Source organism: Sceloporus undulatus, chromosome 1 (genome assembly GCF_019175285.1).
Source record: "Sceloporus undulatus isolate JIND9_A2432 ecotype Alabama chromosome 1, SceUnd_v1.1, whole genome shotgun sequence".
In the NCBI taxonomy this organism is placed as follows: domain Eukaryota; kingdom Metazoa; phylum Chordata; class Lepidosauria; order Squamata; family Phrynosomatidae; genus Sceloporus; species Sceloporus undulatus.
In genome coordinates this window covers 64149227-64163861 of record NC_056522.1, presented here as the reverse complement: position 1 = coordinate 64163861, position 14635 = coordinate 64149227, and the positions used below count along the sequence as shown (strand labels likewise).

The window sequence follows — 14635 nt, the reverse complement described above, 5'->3', positions numbered from 1 at the left end:
CACCTCCAATAGGCCATCTCCCTTCCCCCACCCCAAATATCTGCTGCCTGAAAATGAGACACAATTTTTCCTCATGATGAGGCTGTTCAGAAGTGTGAGCTGAATGGACTTTGCCCCTGACTTTTGTTTCTCCAAGTTGGGAAAATGAAAGTGGGAGCAAAACCAGGATCCTGTCCAAAGAACTTACTAGAGAAATACCAGCCAGGATCCTAATGATGTCAGAGGGTGGCTGCACTTCCAAACATTTTCAGTCTTCAAACTGTACCAGGGTCAGGACACCTGGGTGTTTTGCCTGAAAAGTTACCCACAAAGTATGGGTATCGTCAAAATTACATGTGATGTTGACTGCATAGAGAGTTGTAGCATTTACAGATGTCTTTGATGTGTTGATTGACCCAGTTTATAGAACATTTCTGGTCAAGAACCACAAATACCTGGGAACCTTGAATGGGTGACAAGGAAACTCTCTGTGTCCTGAACCCCCAGGACAAGGCTTGTAACCACAATGTAATCCATTATGATGCAGAAATTGGCTGGGATGATAATAACTGGTACCAGAGTGTGGATTCATACCATGAATGTATGCCAACAGAGCTCCTTTGGAATATGAGGCTGGTTCTTACCTGTTTCCCTGGAAACTAGTCACTCTGAGTCTGTTTTCTAAGAAAAAAAAAAGCCCAAAGAAATGTGTTAAAATGGAAATGTAAGATCTGACTAGCTAACTAGCCAAAAAGGGCAGTAACAAAACTCCTTGGAACAAAACTTTTGTCCTTCTCTCAGAGGGTCAAGAAAAGCTTGAGAAGAGGAAGAGTAGCAGTAAAGGTCAAGATAGTCTGAGCAGACAAAGGACAGGTTGTTTACCTGTAACTGTGGTTCTTTGAGCGGTCATCTGTACCCTCACGCAATTGGGTTCCACCTGTGAAGGGTACTTTCAGACAGTTCTAGAGCTGAGTAGCTTGGTGGGAAGCCCCTTCCCATTCCACCAATCTATTTTCCCCTTAGTTTCAAAGTCTGCCAGGTAGTGGCCAGGGACATGAAGAGGGCAGGTTTGGACAGGTAGGGCAGGTTTGTGTGAGGGCACAGATGACCACTTGAAGAACCAGTTACCTGTAACTGTGGTAGTTACAGGTAAGCAACCTGTCGTTCTTTGTGGTCTCTGTGCCTCACACAATTGGGTGACTGTGAAACTTACCAAAGGTCAGTGGGTCAGCAAGCAGTGAGAGAGGCAAGGTAGTATGGGTGGCAGTGGCAGCAACAACAGTATGTAAAGGAGACGAGCAGGAGATGAGTGGGTACCCCCTTCCATAATCAATTCTTTCCTCTCACCACCTCTTCCAGAGCCATGGGGAACAAATGTGCTTGTGTACGGTGCCAAAACAGCACCCCTCTTTCTCCCTCACCCCACTTTTTTTTTCTCCCCTTCTGCACACTCTTCAGCAGAGCAAGCTGGAGTGTGCTGCTTGCAGCTTCCAATCTGGCTACATTCAAATAGTGGCACCACCCACGTATTCAACAGGTTGTGGACTAGAATATTGTAGGTTCTGCACTGACAATTTCTGCTTTTTGACAATGCCCTGGTCCCTAACCTGTCAAATTAGTGGGAAATTCTGTATAAAGACTAGATTCCTGTTCTGATACAAATGCCCAGCCCTTATATAATCTGGGGGTAAGACAGTAACAATAAATGTATTCTGAAACACCTTTTCCAGAAAAAAGTCAGGACCCCTAAGGTGCCAACAGGTTTTCTGTGTTCATGGAACCAAACAGGGTCATGAAAATAAATTTTAGGTTCTTTGAGAAAATGATCAGCCACTCCAGTACAAGCCAAAGCCTTTGAAATATCATTGTATCGTCATGTCATTAATAACTGATAAATCATTTTGAGAAGAATGTAACCACAGAAAGAAGAAAAGTTAATCTAAGCACATGTGCTTAAAGCCCTACATGGTTTGGGTTCAGGTTACCTACAGGATCATCTATAGAATCACCTTCTGCAATCCCCCTGTATATTCAGGTCTGGGAAATGTTTGCTCCAAGCAGCCAGTACTAGGCTGGCTACGGTTTCCCAGATAACTTTTCCGTCTGTTGCCCCTAAACTGTGGGATGACCTTCCGGAAGTGATACACCAGTTGAAAACACTGATGGCATTTAAAACAAGATTAAAGACATATCTCTTCTGGCAGGCCTGCCAGTCAATTTTAAATCATGATTTTTAAATGTCTATGACTTCTTTTTAATGTATTTTTATGGATTTATAGTATTGTATTTTAACTGTGTCGTTATGTGTTTTTCATTGTGTTTTGTATTTTAATGTGCTGTACCCTGCCTCAAGAGGTGAAAAAGACATAAAATTTATTATTTATTATTATTATGTAACTATTGCAAGTGACAGATGTTGTCTTTTGTTTTTATCTTTCAGTTACCCCATGAATCACAGCCATTATGATGAACTGGAGCTTACTTTGAAACTGCATTCATTCAGTGAAAATGCTGACAGGTTACGTTGGTTAGCTTGTTTTAGCTTGTCAACCTAAAATTCTTAAATAATTCAATCGTGGCAACATGTATTCCTAAATTGGAAATAAATGATCTCATATTTAAGTTTTTGTGAAGTGGTTAGGCAGTGTCTTCAGACATTCAAGCTCTCTTCTTCAAAGAAGACATTTCTGGTGTAATTTCTGGGAAATTTTTCATACAGTGCGCCCGCATCATACACAGCTTTCAGCATACGCTGAAAGCTGTGCGGAGGGAAGGGGAGATGCATCACATAGGGATGAATGGGGCGCGCACCCATGGAGCGTGTGCGCCACCGTGAGCACAAGCCCCATTCATTTAAATGGGGCTTGAGCATAGGTGGTATTTGTTATATGCAGGGGAGTCCGGAACGGAACCCCCACGTAAAGAAAGGGCAAACTGTACTTCAAATAAATGACGCTATCCACTGCCTCCCCCTTGAATGAGACCTTGAAACATACACACGAAATTCAAATCACCCTCTTCCCATTCCTTTTTTGATACTTTTTGAAGTTACCTTGAACTAAAATAGTGGCTGTTTGTCTTAACTGCTACAATATTATTATCCCCCAGCTTTATTTTGGTTACTTCCAACATGTTTTCTTTTTCTTTATAAATGCCAAGAACTTACGATTTCTCTCAACATGTGAGAAAAGGTGTAAATGTAACTTCTGGGGTAAAGAATTTTCCAAAGCTGTGGAACAGCTTCTTCAATAATGTTCAAAATTGCTGTGTTCTTGATGTTTTGGGAAGAAAATACAAAACTTTCCTATTTTGAAAAGTCTATAGCTTTGAAGTGAATACTCTGGCCTAGTATGGCAGCAGACTCTATAGTATTTATTGATTATTGCTTGATTGCTCTTTTTAATTTTGGTTGGAGAAGTCTGAAGAGGTACTGTATATACTTGACTGTAAGTCGAGAAATTTTTGCCCCAAAATGGCATCCAAAATCCTGGGTACTTATCCATGGGACAGTAGGTCCTTCGACCAAGCCTCTCCCCAACCAGCTGCCTCTGCCCAGCTGGGCAGGCGCTGGGAAGGGTGACTGATTGCCCCGCAGCCTCTCCCTGACTTGGCTCCCTCCAAAGGGAAAAGCTCAGTGAGGGAGAAAATTGCACGCCCTGCAGCCTCTCCCTGGCCAGGCTCTTTCTCCAGAGGAGGAGCCTGGCTCAGGAGACACTGGGAAGGGCGTGCGATTGCCCTGCAGCCTCTCCCTGGCTGGGCTCTTTCTCCAGAGAAGGAGCCTGGCTAAAGAGATTCTGAGGTGGGTGATCGCGCACCCAGGAGCCTCTCCCTGGCCGGGCTCTTTCCCCAGGGAAGGAGCCTGGCTGAGGAGATCTGAGGACAGCACGTGATCACCCTGCAGCTTCTCCCTGGCTGGGCTTCTTCCGTGGGGAAAAGCCCAGTTAGAGAGAAGTGAGGAGGGCGTGCTATTGCCAGCAGCCTCTCCCCAGTTGGGCTGCCCACTCAAGTCTGACCTCAACGTATCCACGGATCATATAAAAATCCTCATTTTTGGCCCCAAAAGTTGACCTCGACTTATACATGGGGTCGACTTGCACAGGAATACATACAGTAGGCTATAAATGTTCAGATAGTTATGTGATAAATTGGGGTAGCTATCTGCAAGTAAGGTATGTAATTCTTATTTCTCTATAGGTCTGGTGACATATTTATATGGATTCTTTCCTTCCTAATTTTAAAAAATCATATTCAGAAAATATAGCCTTTTTACATTTCAGCTATTTTATTTAAGATGCATTTATGAGTTGGTTTATTTAAAAAAGATTAATTAACAATTGCTGGCACCATGTTTATTATTTGTGGGATCATGAACTCAACTTATGGCCTTATAACTTTTAGGATTCATGTTTACAGTCACTATGACTGAATGTGATCCCCAAAACCTATTTCTTAAACCACGCAGCTGCAGGAGGACCTGAAGAGCTGCCCATCCAAATGAGCCCCTTGGCCAAGAGAGTGCTGCAATTGTCACTTCCCAGCATTCCAATCTGCAGCACCTTAGAAATGGTTTACTTGGTGCACTACTTGGCTTAAGAGGTATGTGTTTGAGGGGTGGCATTGGCAGAAGTAACTATGATGATGGAGCAATGTCTTTGTGACTACATTTGATGATGGACAGAGGGTTTTTTAAAAAATATATAAAATCTGAATTCTCAAAAACAAGATTAAAAATAGTGCACAATAAAAACCAGAAAGCAACATTGCCAATTCTTGGATCTGTTATGATTCTAAGACAGGTAGAATGTAAATTAAAAATGCTAAGCTTATGAGGACATGCTGAAGTTTTCACACAGTAAGTCAATATTCATGGTACATAGTTGTTTGCAGTATGTTTATTTGTTGGACATCATTAAGCACCCACAAATGAGAAAATTTATTTAAAGAATATAAACAAAATAAATAGTCATGGTGACCTTTGAAATGGCTTTATCGGTGCTGTAATTTTCCTAAACAGTGTCTGTTTTCAACCAAAACATCACGATACCTTTCCTGTCAAACATACTTAAAAAAATATGTTCATCACCCTTATACCTCAGCCACTTTTGGTAGTCCATCAAGGGACAAAGCTAGTAATGATAGTAGAAAAATCAGTTTAAATACAGGTTTAAACAGATAAATCCAAAGAAAGGTGTTCTCTTTTTTCAGGACAATGCACTTGCTCACAGGGCAGGCAAGATTATGGATATTTGAAGACTCTGGGGTTTGAGACCATCCACTCTGTTTACCAGATCTTGCTCCATCTGATGATTTCCTGCTTCTAGACTTTAGAAAAAGTTTGAAAGGAAGAAAATTTTCAAATGATTCAGGGATGACATATCAAACTTTTTTTTTGGGGGGGGGGGGGGGTTTGGTGCCAAGTGTACCAAATCTCCTGGTGAATACTTCATGGCTGTAGGTAATTTCCTTCTTGGTCAGGTTAAGAACTTTTTAGCATCCCCTTGTAAGCAGCTCTGTTACAAGTCAATGTCATCACAAAACATGCTCCTTTTCTGGAATTTTTCTCCAGTTCTTTTAAGCAAAGCCAGTGCACTGCTCTGCTTGTCTGCTTGGTAGAACATTACCACGTCAACATCCCATGTACCAGAGAGCTTAGGAAATACAGGCCAAAGTCCAATTGCAAGCTCTAACTAGAGCAAATGCATTGAATCAATAGGATTTGCATAAGTGTTGACTTGCCATTAGCTATTGATTCAGTGGATCTGCCCTAGTTGGGACTTGCAGTTGCATTTAGTCCATGGTTCTCCATTCTCCTTATTTGGGTGCCCTGGACATTTAGGTGGCATCTTGTTGGTGACATATGCATCTTAACTGCATATGAACCCCACATGTGTACTTTTTCAGACCTTGCAGTACCTCTTTCTGCAAGGCGTCTGCATAACAACAGAAGAATGCTGGGCAGACGTCCATCTCCCCAACCACTATTTGACTGCAGAAGTATGCCCAGTCACATTCCAGCTGTTCTTGAGCATCATGCTGGGAGTGGAGACTGCTACTTCTTTGTACTGAGCAAAAGAAAAACTGGAACAATTCTAAGTGCAGCCCCACAGCCCATCAGTGGCCAGGAAGATGGAGCTGTGCTAGGCAATCCTCCAGCTGTTGGTTCATATTGGGGGAGCAACCCTCTGTAAGTCTGCTGGTAGAGACGTGTATTCCACAAGCAAGATGTAGCATCTTCACCCTTCTTTTCAAGGTGTCTGGCATCCACAATATGGACTCAGAGGCTGTAAAGCATTGTACTTGCCTTATATCTGAGCTGGCCATTGCTATGGTAACATTGTAGGCAGCTGGAAAGAGCGAAAGAAACAGGCAGACCTCCAACAAGTCCTCCCCTTTGCTGTTGTCTTGATGTGATCAGGAAAGTTTGGAAAAGTGAAGGAGCCAGTCAGCAAGGTTTAGAGGCCTGCGTTGTGTTGGAAGGAGCAGATTATATTATGAGATTTCCAGTACCTTGGGAAATAGTTCAGTCAGCTAATCCCAGCACAGAATCAATTTTCCAAATCACTTTGTGGGTCACACCACATTGCTTTTCTCTCAGCCAAACGTTGGTACTGGTGTGTGGATGATAGGATGTAAGGAGGAAAGTAAGTAAGGAAGGGGAATTTAGTACCCTTAGGCATGACTGTCTTTTGTTCTCCAAATTAAATCCCTGTCCCCCTCTACTTTGAGTGTGAGGCACACCAGAAAATTTAGAGATGCTGCATCTGTTACCTCACGTCTAATGGTACCTCAGTAAGCAAGAAGCATCACGAGATATTTCTGTATCAACCACTAGAAGCACATATTATTGGAGCTCCTCTGTCCATACTTTATAATAGCTGTCCTAGGGATGCAGTGTCTCAAATGGTTAAGATGCTGACTCTGTTGATTTCAAGATCGGCAGGTTGGCAGTTCGCAGTCAGGGTGACACATGATGGAGTGAACTCCCATCACTAGTCTCAGCATCTGCCAATCTAGCAATTCGAAAGCATGCAAATGCAAGTAGATAAACAGGTACCACTCTTGTGGGAAGGTATACAGCATTTTGTGCAATCTTGCTGGCCACATGATCACAGAGTAGTCTCTGACAACGCTGGCTCTTAAGCTTAGTAACAGGGATGAGCACCACCATCTATGATCAGACACGACAACCTTGTCAACAGGGAATACCTTTACTTTTTACCTACCCCACACACGTGTGTGTACACATGCGCACACAGAGAAAACTGCCAAGACTGCTGTCCCCTCATTACTACAGTGTGCATGCATTTTACACAGGTGCGCCATATGCGGCTTTCAGCTCACACAAAGCCGCGCCTAAAAGCCCCTTGTGCGCCCCCGGGTGAAGTAATGGGGCACGCATCCATCACCATACCACTGGGCACCACGGGCGTGAGCCCCATTACTTCCAGTGGGGCTCCAGCATACGCTGATTTCCCCTTACGCGGAGGGATACAGAATGGATCCCCGTGTAAGGGGAGGGCCCACTGTATATCTTACTTTTCTTGCTAGATCACAGCCAGCTGTGGGAGTGGGGACAGCAAGCAAATGGAAGGTGGAAATGCACCACTACTTTCCTTGTTTTCGCTGGCTTTACCTTCTTCCCCTTCTCATCCTTAAACAAAGATAGCTGAATTATGATACTTGTGTTTACCATGAAAAATCAAGGCGGCATTGACTGTGGTTCTTGGCCAGTATCAACTATAAAAGCTCTCTCATGGCAAGTAGGAGTTGGAAACAGGCTTCTTAAACATGTGCCTTTAGTCGCAGTTTGACTCAGTAACCTCTTTGTGCTTAGAGGTGACTATACAAATGATGCTTCATAGATAACTGTTGTAGACATAACATTTTCAATTTATTTGTTATTGTTTGTCACCAGGTTGACTTCCGCTTATAGCAACCCTATGAATGAGAGACTTCCAAGAGTCCTGTTGAACAACAGCCCTGCTCAGGTCTTAAAATTGAAGACTGTTGGCTTCTTTGATTAAATCAATCCACCTGCAATGCAGTCTCCTTCTTCTCCCATTGCCTTCAACTTTACCAAGCATTTTCTATCATCTCATGATATGTTCATAATACATCAGCCTCAGTTTAGTCACCTTTTCTTCCAATGAGAGTTCTAGTTTAATTTGTTCTAAGACCCTTTTCTTTATCCTTTTTCATGGTATCTGTAGAACTGTCCTCCAACACCACATTTCAAATGAGTTTATTTTCTTGCTGTCAGCTTTCTTCACCATCCAGCTTTCACAACCCTACACAGAAACCAGAAAAACTATGGCCTGCATTGTTTTGACATTGGTATTTAATGATATGTCTTTATGCTTGTGAATCTTATCTGGTTCCTTCATAGCTGCCCTTCCAAGTCTTCTTCTGATTTCATGACTGCAGTCTCTGTTTTGATTAATGACTATGAAAAGTTGCAGGAACTCTTTAACTATTTCAAACTCTTTGTTATCCATATTAAAGTTACTTGAATAATCTGGGTCATTATTTTTGTCTTCTTAATATTCAGCTGTAACCCTGCTTTTGTACCTTAATTTTCATCAGTAGCCATTCCAAGTCCTCTATTTTCTGCAGGTGATCTGGTATCATATGCATATGTTAAATTGTTGATGTTCCTTCCCCCAAATTAACATTACTCATAGTTAAAATTTCAGAAGCAGCCCTCAGACCAATGTGCTATTGGCCCTACATCTTCTCATTCTCCTTACTTTTGTTGCTTGCATGCTCCTGCTTGCTTGAATTCCCCCATTCCTTTCTCTTTTCAGGATTCTGTCTAGTTCTCATTAAACCTGTACTGATTTAATCTCTCACCGATAAAGAAATAGGTTTTGAAACCAGCTGTCATCCCTGATTTCAAACTCTATTCAAAAGCAACCAAGAGTTTTGTCATGAGGTGTAATAAGGCATACACTTTTATGGACCTAAAACACCATGGAACCTTAGGTCATACATAATATATTTATTAGTGTGTATCAGCTCCCAAGACAACGGTTACTACTACTACTACTACTACTCCATTTGCTTCAGTGGACCAACATAGCTGCCTTTTTGCAATCAAAAGCTAGCTAGGGTGTTTGATGTCGATATGTCAACCTGAGAGATTACCCAAAGGGGAGAGGGAGGAACATGTGTAAGCTTAAGGGAGAGGAAGCGTGAGGTACAAACCCAATTTTTAAAGTATGATTAAGGGATGGGAAAGTATTTTGTATGTACCAAATCTGAGAAGCAACTAAAAGATTGGCTCCTGGCTAAGAGACCTACTTTGGAGGAAAGTGGCTGCTGTTTCCACATCCCACCATGTACCTAACAGTTTTGGAAAAAAATGGACAAATTGATAACTGCTTGATCAATGTCTCCAACAGTACATGTTCTTATATTACTAATAAGGATTAGGACTACTGTGTGTTCTGTATGAAAACCCTTAGTCTTCAATGCTCCCAGGATGGTTTGGTAAATAGTAAGTACTAATAACAGTCGCTTTGAATACTGATTACCAAGGCAAATAATTTCATTCCACCCTTATAAATATGTAATAAATATTTATTAAATACAGGTTTAAAATGTTTGTTAATGTTATCCACCCTGAGTTTTCAGCAGTAGGGTGGGTTTAAAAAACAACCCAAATAAATAAAGGTGTACATGCTTGACAGAAATAAACAGAAGCGGTGCAACACTGTCATTTTATTTTTTAAAAAAAATGGATAAAGCAAACAGCTACGCAAACATTTATCTGGAGTAATAACTGAAAAGACTGAATTTAATTTATGATTTTTAAGGGGAATAGCTATCCACTATTCTTGAATCCAGTCATCAAAATGCCTTCCTAATCTTTATCAGTACAGACTTAGCTGAGAAGAATATTAATCATATGGCGCTAAGGCACAATCCAGAAAAAGTGTGAGGTGTTTAGTCCCATGGATTTCAACAGGTAGTTAAGAACATGCGTAACTGCCTAACCAACAGTAATATATTCCTAGTTCTCATCAATTAATTTTCTGATATCTTGACATTATCTCAACACAAATGGCAGATGTAGATGCTTCTGCAAAAACCTCCAAGCTGTCACTTTTCCCTCTGTTTGCCAAGTCCACAGCCTTTGATTACTGCCTTTCCTGTGGCCCTTTCAAGCATTCTGCTGTTAAATGTTCAGTGTTTCTTTACCCACATTGTTAAAGTTCTTTCTTTCCTGGTTATCCACACTGAAGTTTAATTTACTCATGCTGCAGTTACTGGCTGAAAAACATGGGTCAAGTGGTATGGAAGTGCCATCAGATTAATCTTGAAGTCCCACATACAGCTGAGACCAATAAAGTAGTAAAATCAAGTGATGCACATGAATGTGTGTATCAGCCACAAGATCTCTATCCATGTTTTAGTTACTTCTTCCTTTGGCTATTACATACTCTTCCTTACTTGCCTTCTTTTTTCTCTAGTTTGTCTTAGCTATGACCAAGAATAGACAAAACTAGTCACTAGAAACCCATTTGACCACTTTTCTGATTCTTTCATTACCAATTATCTTCAATAATATTTTCTCTTCCTATTTGGTATGCCAGCTGGTTTACTGTTTCAGAACAGAATTTTACCACTTATTTCAGATGTGGAGGCATCTTGGAAATTATGCGTTTCATTATGGTGGACAATACACTGGCAGCCTTTGATTTTGTGCTGAAATAATAAAAACCTCAAAACACTTAGGGCCAGCTTATCTTCACAGCCCCTTGCTTACATTTAGACTTTTCCGGGAAGTAAAGATGTGTTGGAACCATATCTTTTCATATTGAGCAAGTGAGCATGGGAAGACAAGGCCTTTTTTGTAACATTGCTATCAGCCTGGAGTGCTTTCCCGATTGAAATGTTTCACACTCCCTCTGTTTTTCTTTTGCCAGATGCTAAAGATATTACTAGTTTGATGGACTTTTGGGCCTAAATGCAATTGTTCATCACAGCTAGAGGAACAGACTGAATCAATGGAACATACATAAATGTTTGCTTACCAATTTTCCATTGATTCAGTGGGTTTATTCTAACTGGCACTAAAAAATAATATTTAGGCCTTAATTTGTAACACCTTAGTGTCAATTTGAACATGTATCATATTTTAGCCTATTATGCTTTTTGTTTGGTCGTATCATCTTCATTGTATCTCTGAAGAAAATGGTTGCTATATTGCTCTGTTTCATTACATGATCTCATGATTATGATGCTCTGGGTACTTTTAGTTTCAAACTGGGATTTAGATATATTATTAATTCCATGACACAACTGGTTTAAGAAATGAAGCTAGGTAGCTCTATGTTTGGTCAGGGCCTAGTTATGACAACTCCTGGGAGCCCACTGTAGAATTTCTTTGGGGGGGGGGGAGAATATAATGATTAAAAAGTAAAATGTATATACAGGTTGAGTTTCCCTTATCTGAAATGCTTGAGACCAGAACTGTTTTGAATTCCAGAATTGATTGATTGACTGATTTTGGAATAATTGTATTTGCATACGAGTACACAATGAGATCTTCCAGATGGGACTCAAGTGTAAACCAATATATTCATAATATAAATTTACTTATACACATAGCCTGAAGGTAATTTTATACACCATTTTTAATAATGTTGTGCATGAAACAAAGTTTGTTTACATGGAACCGTCAGAAAGCAAAGGTGTCACTATCTCAGCCACTCATAAGAAAGCTTGTTTTTTGAAATATTTTATAATTCTGGATAATGGAGACTTAACCAGTAGTAGCATTACTTTGTTGTTGAAAAATCCCTTTAGGAATGTTAAAATATTTATATATTCTGTGGTGAGACATTAATTTTTCTGTTTCCTTTTTAGGTGTGCTAACTGATGTCACAGCCTCCTGAGACTGGAAGCAAACATGCCAAAGACACCAAGATGCCTTCAACTGCTTTTGGAATCCATTCTGGGACAATGACCAAAAGAGAAAAAGAGAGAGAGAAAAGAAAACACTGGACATTATACATTCTGTGTCAAAGTCAAAATAACAGAGATTTGTGCTGGCCATCAAACAGTGCACAAAGAATTTTTAAAATATTAATCTGCTACTGACATTTTGGGCAGTAAAACATTTATAAAGGCTTCAGTGAAACCTGGAGGTGAATGCGGGATAGTTTAAGAATAACTGATGTCAACAACCCATTGTGAAATTACAGACTGATATCCATGTAAGATTAAGTTACTTCTGTTGCTATTTCTCCTTATCTTTCAATTTTTTTAATTTGAGGTTGTGGTGATCAGTGTTGTCAGAAGGATCGGACAGCATGTGGTTCAACAATGTGGCACTTTTATTTCCATTCTAATTTTGTCAGCATGATGGAAGTATAATGGAAAATATTTGGTTGTGCTTTATATCTCCCAGACAATCAAAGCAGCTATAAAGATGTAGTATCACTCAGCTGTGCACTGAGGTAGCTTTTACTAAGTATGTAACATCATGAAAGTGTGCTTTGTTTTAAATTCCACATTGTTTAATTCTATTTTAAGGGGTAGGTGGGTTGAGACTTCGGATTGTATATTTTAACCTTGTAAACTGCCCCGATTGCATTTTGTAGAGAGGCAGGATATAAATAATAATAATAATAATAATAATAATAATAAGAAGAAGAAGAAGAAGAAGAAGAAGAAGAAAGATCTGACAAAAATGTACAATGCTCAGATCATGCAACTACTGGAGAGCAAAAGGGAAGGCCCAAATAATGTTTTAATTTTACTTTTGATGCTTAAGTTTATAGTCAGATTTCATATTGGGGAGGCTCTTGGGGAGGGGGGTTCCCCTCTCTAAAACAGAGACTCTATTGTCTCAAATTGTTTACCTGCTTCATTGTATTAAAATAATTTTGTAAAAACACTGGTGTTTTTTTTTGGGGGGGGGGTTATAATGGTTTTCTAGTGTCCACAAACTGATTCTTCAATTCCAAAAACCATGGGAATGACACCACATATATTCCCATATTTGATATTGTAAAATAGCTTTTGCATTTTCCAAGATGGTCCTGCATCTGAACCAAAATGTTTAATTATCTAGTCCTGCAGAAGCAGACAACAATGTTCTTATCAGTAAGTTCAGCTTGTACGTCACATATTCTTGTTCTGTATTTTTTTAATGTTATTCACATTATCCCTTTATTACACTCTTATTCTTCTCTTATGTTCCCATCCAAAAGCTTTCTTGCTCACCTAGAATCTTTCATCTCTAACTTGTTGCACCCTTGCACCTCATGAATGCCTTCCTAAAATAAACACGCTACACTGGCAATTTCCTTTTACCACTTTCAAAAACGTGTCTGCTTCTTTAAACCATCTTCTACTTGGTCCTCCCAGTTTTACCTTCCTAGTTAGCAAGACTGTCTGCAAAGCTCAGAGTAATATCTGGATCTTGTTGTTGTGTGGCTTTCCTTCTTATTCCATTTCTTCATTGTTTTTTTAAGACTGCGACTCCTCTGGATAGTGAATATTTTACACATAGCACTTCATAAACATTTCTAGTTATGGACTCATCAACCCTACCTGAAAGAAGAAATCATCATACAGGACAGCAGCAAACAGCAATTTTCCAAAAAAGTATATTTAGATTTGAAATCAGCTTGACAATGCAGATGTCATCATCTGTCAATTATCACATGTATGATGAGAGAATGCACACACATTGTCAAAATAAAATTCAGAATCGCTTTTATGTGGACTGCGTATTACAATTAATTGTTTTCTAAACTTGCACAACATTTATATCTGCTGTAATTTGAAATTACAAAGATATTGCTTTTTTTACCATTTTCATGGGATAGTTGCTTTTATCCGAACAAAATAATAAATAATCTAAAAAATATATACACATTTGCACCTTGAAACAAAAGCAACAATAAACACGTAAGTAGCAGATTGACATAGTGCTTTATTTAAGCTGTCTGTACGAAGGAAAATAATGTGCATCCCTATCATATATGTGTAAAAAATACAAAGGATGTACAGTGTACAAAAACGGCTGTAGTTATTTCACATCCTTGCGGGTCATATACTTAGGAAATACAGTTTTAAATATGACCAACAGTAATATGTTTTCTTGGATTTGTAGTCATGTCTGCTTAATGGCCTTAACCATATGACTAGATCTGTCATGGGTCTAATGAAAGAACTAGTAAGGTCAAGAAATTTCACAAACTCTAAAGCTACAGGGAGGTAATTCAATTACCAATTTAGAGTTTTTATTTAAATAAATACTTTACATTTCATGCTTGCCTGTAATGCACTACCAGGAGCAAGATAAGGAAATTCTACTGTAGACAGTACAAACAGTAGCAGCAAAGTGTGTACATTGAGGTGTAATATAGAGACCCTGCAGTTAGTAAGGAAAACCTTACGTGTGTACTCAAGAAGAAACACATGGCCTGTGCAAGAACTGCCAGCTTCAAGAAGCAAACAAAGAAAGTTGGGAAATATATAAAACAATACTGCAATCAATGCTTTGTAGTAAGCAGAATTGTGTTGGAAGAATCATTAGGGTTGAAAGCAAAAGCTGTGTGCAAAACTGCCGAAATATAAACAGGAATGACCTTTTTTCCTCAAGACGGCTGCAGTACAAGAGGGCACACATTATGTCCTG

The 14635-nt window shown here is 39.7% G+C and overlaps 1 protein-coding gene across 5 annotated transcripts in view; it reads left to right on the top strand.

The window, feature by feature from the left end:
• The window catches only part of SDCCAG8 (SHH signaling and ciliogenesis regulator SDCCAG8), a 180758-nt gene extending 168167 nt beyond the window's left edge, over positions 1 to 12591 (top strand). The window contains exons 18-20 of one of the 5 annotated variants that reach the window (XM_042446911.1): positions 2420 to 2506; positions 4442 to 4575; positions 11851 to 12591. In XM_042446911.1, coding sequence (XP_042302845.1) covers positions 2420 to 2446 — 27 coding nt within the window. In that variant the 3' untranslated portion in view covers positions 2447 to 2506; positions 4442 to 4575; positions 11851 to 12591. Of the gene's footprint in view, positions 1 to 2419; positions 2507 to 4441; positions 5344 to 7894; positions 8198 to 11850 lie in introns of those variants that run through there. The other 4 variants (XM_042446908.1, XM_042446912.1, XM_042446910.1 and 1 more) reach the window with 4 other exon arrangements.
• The last annotated feature ends 2044 nt before the right edge of the window (positions 12592 to 14635 follow it).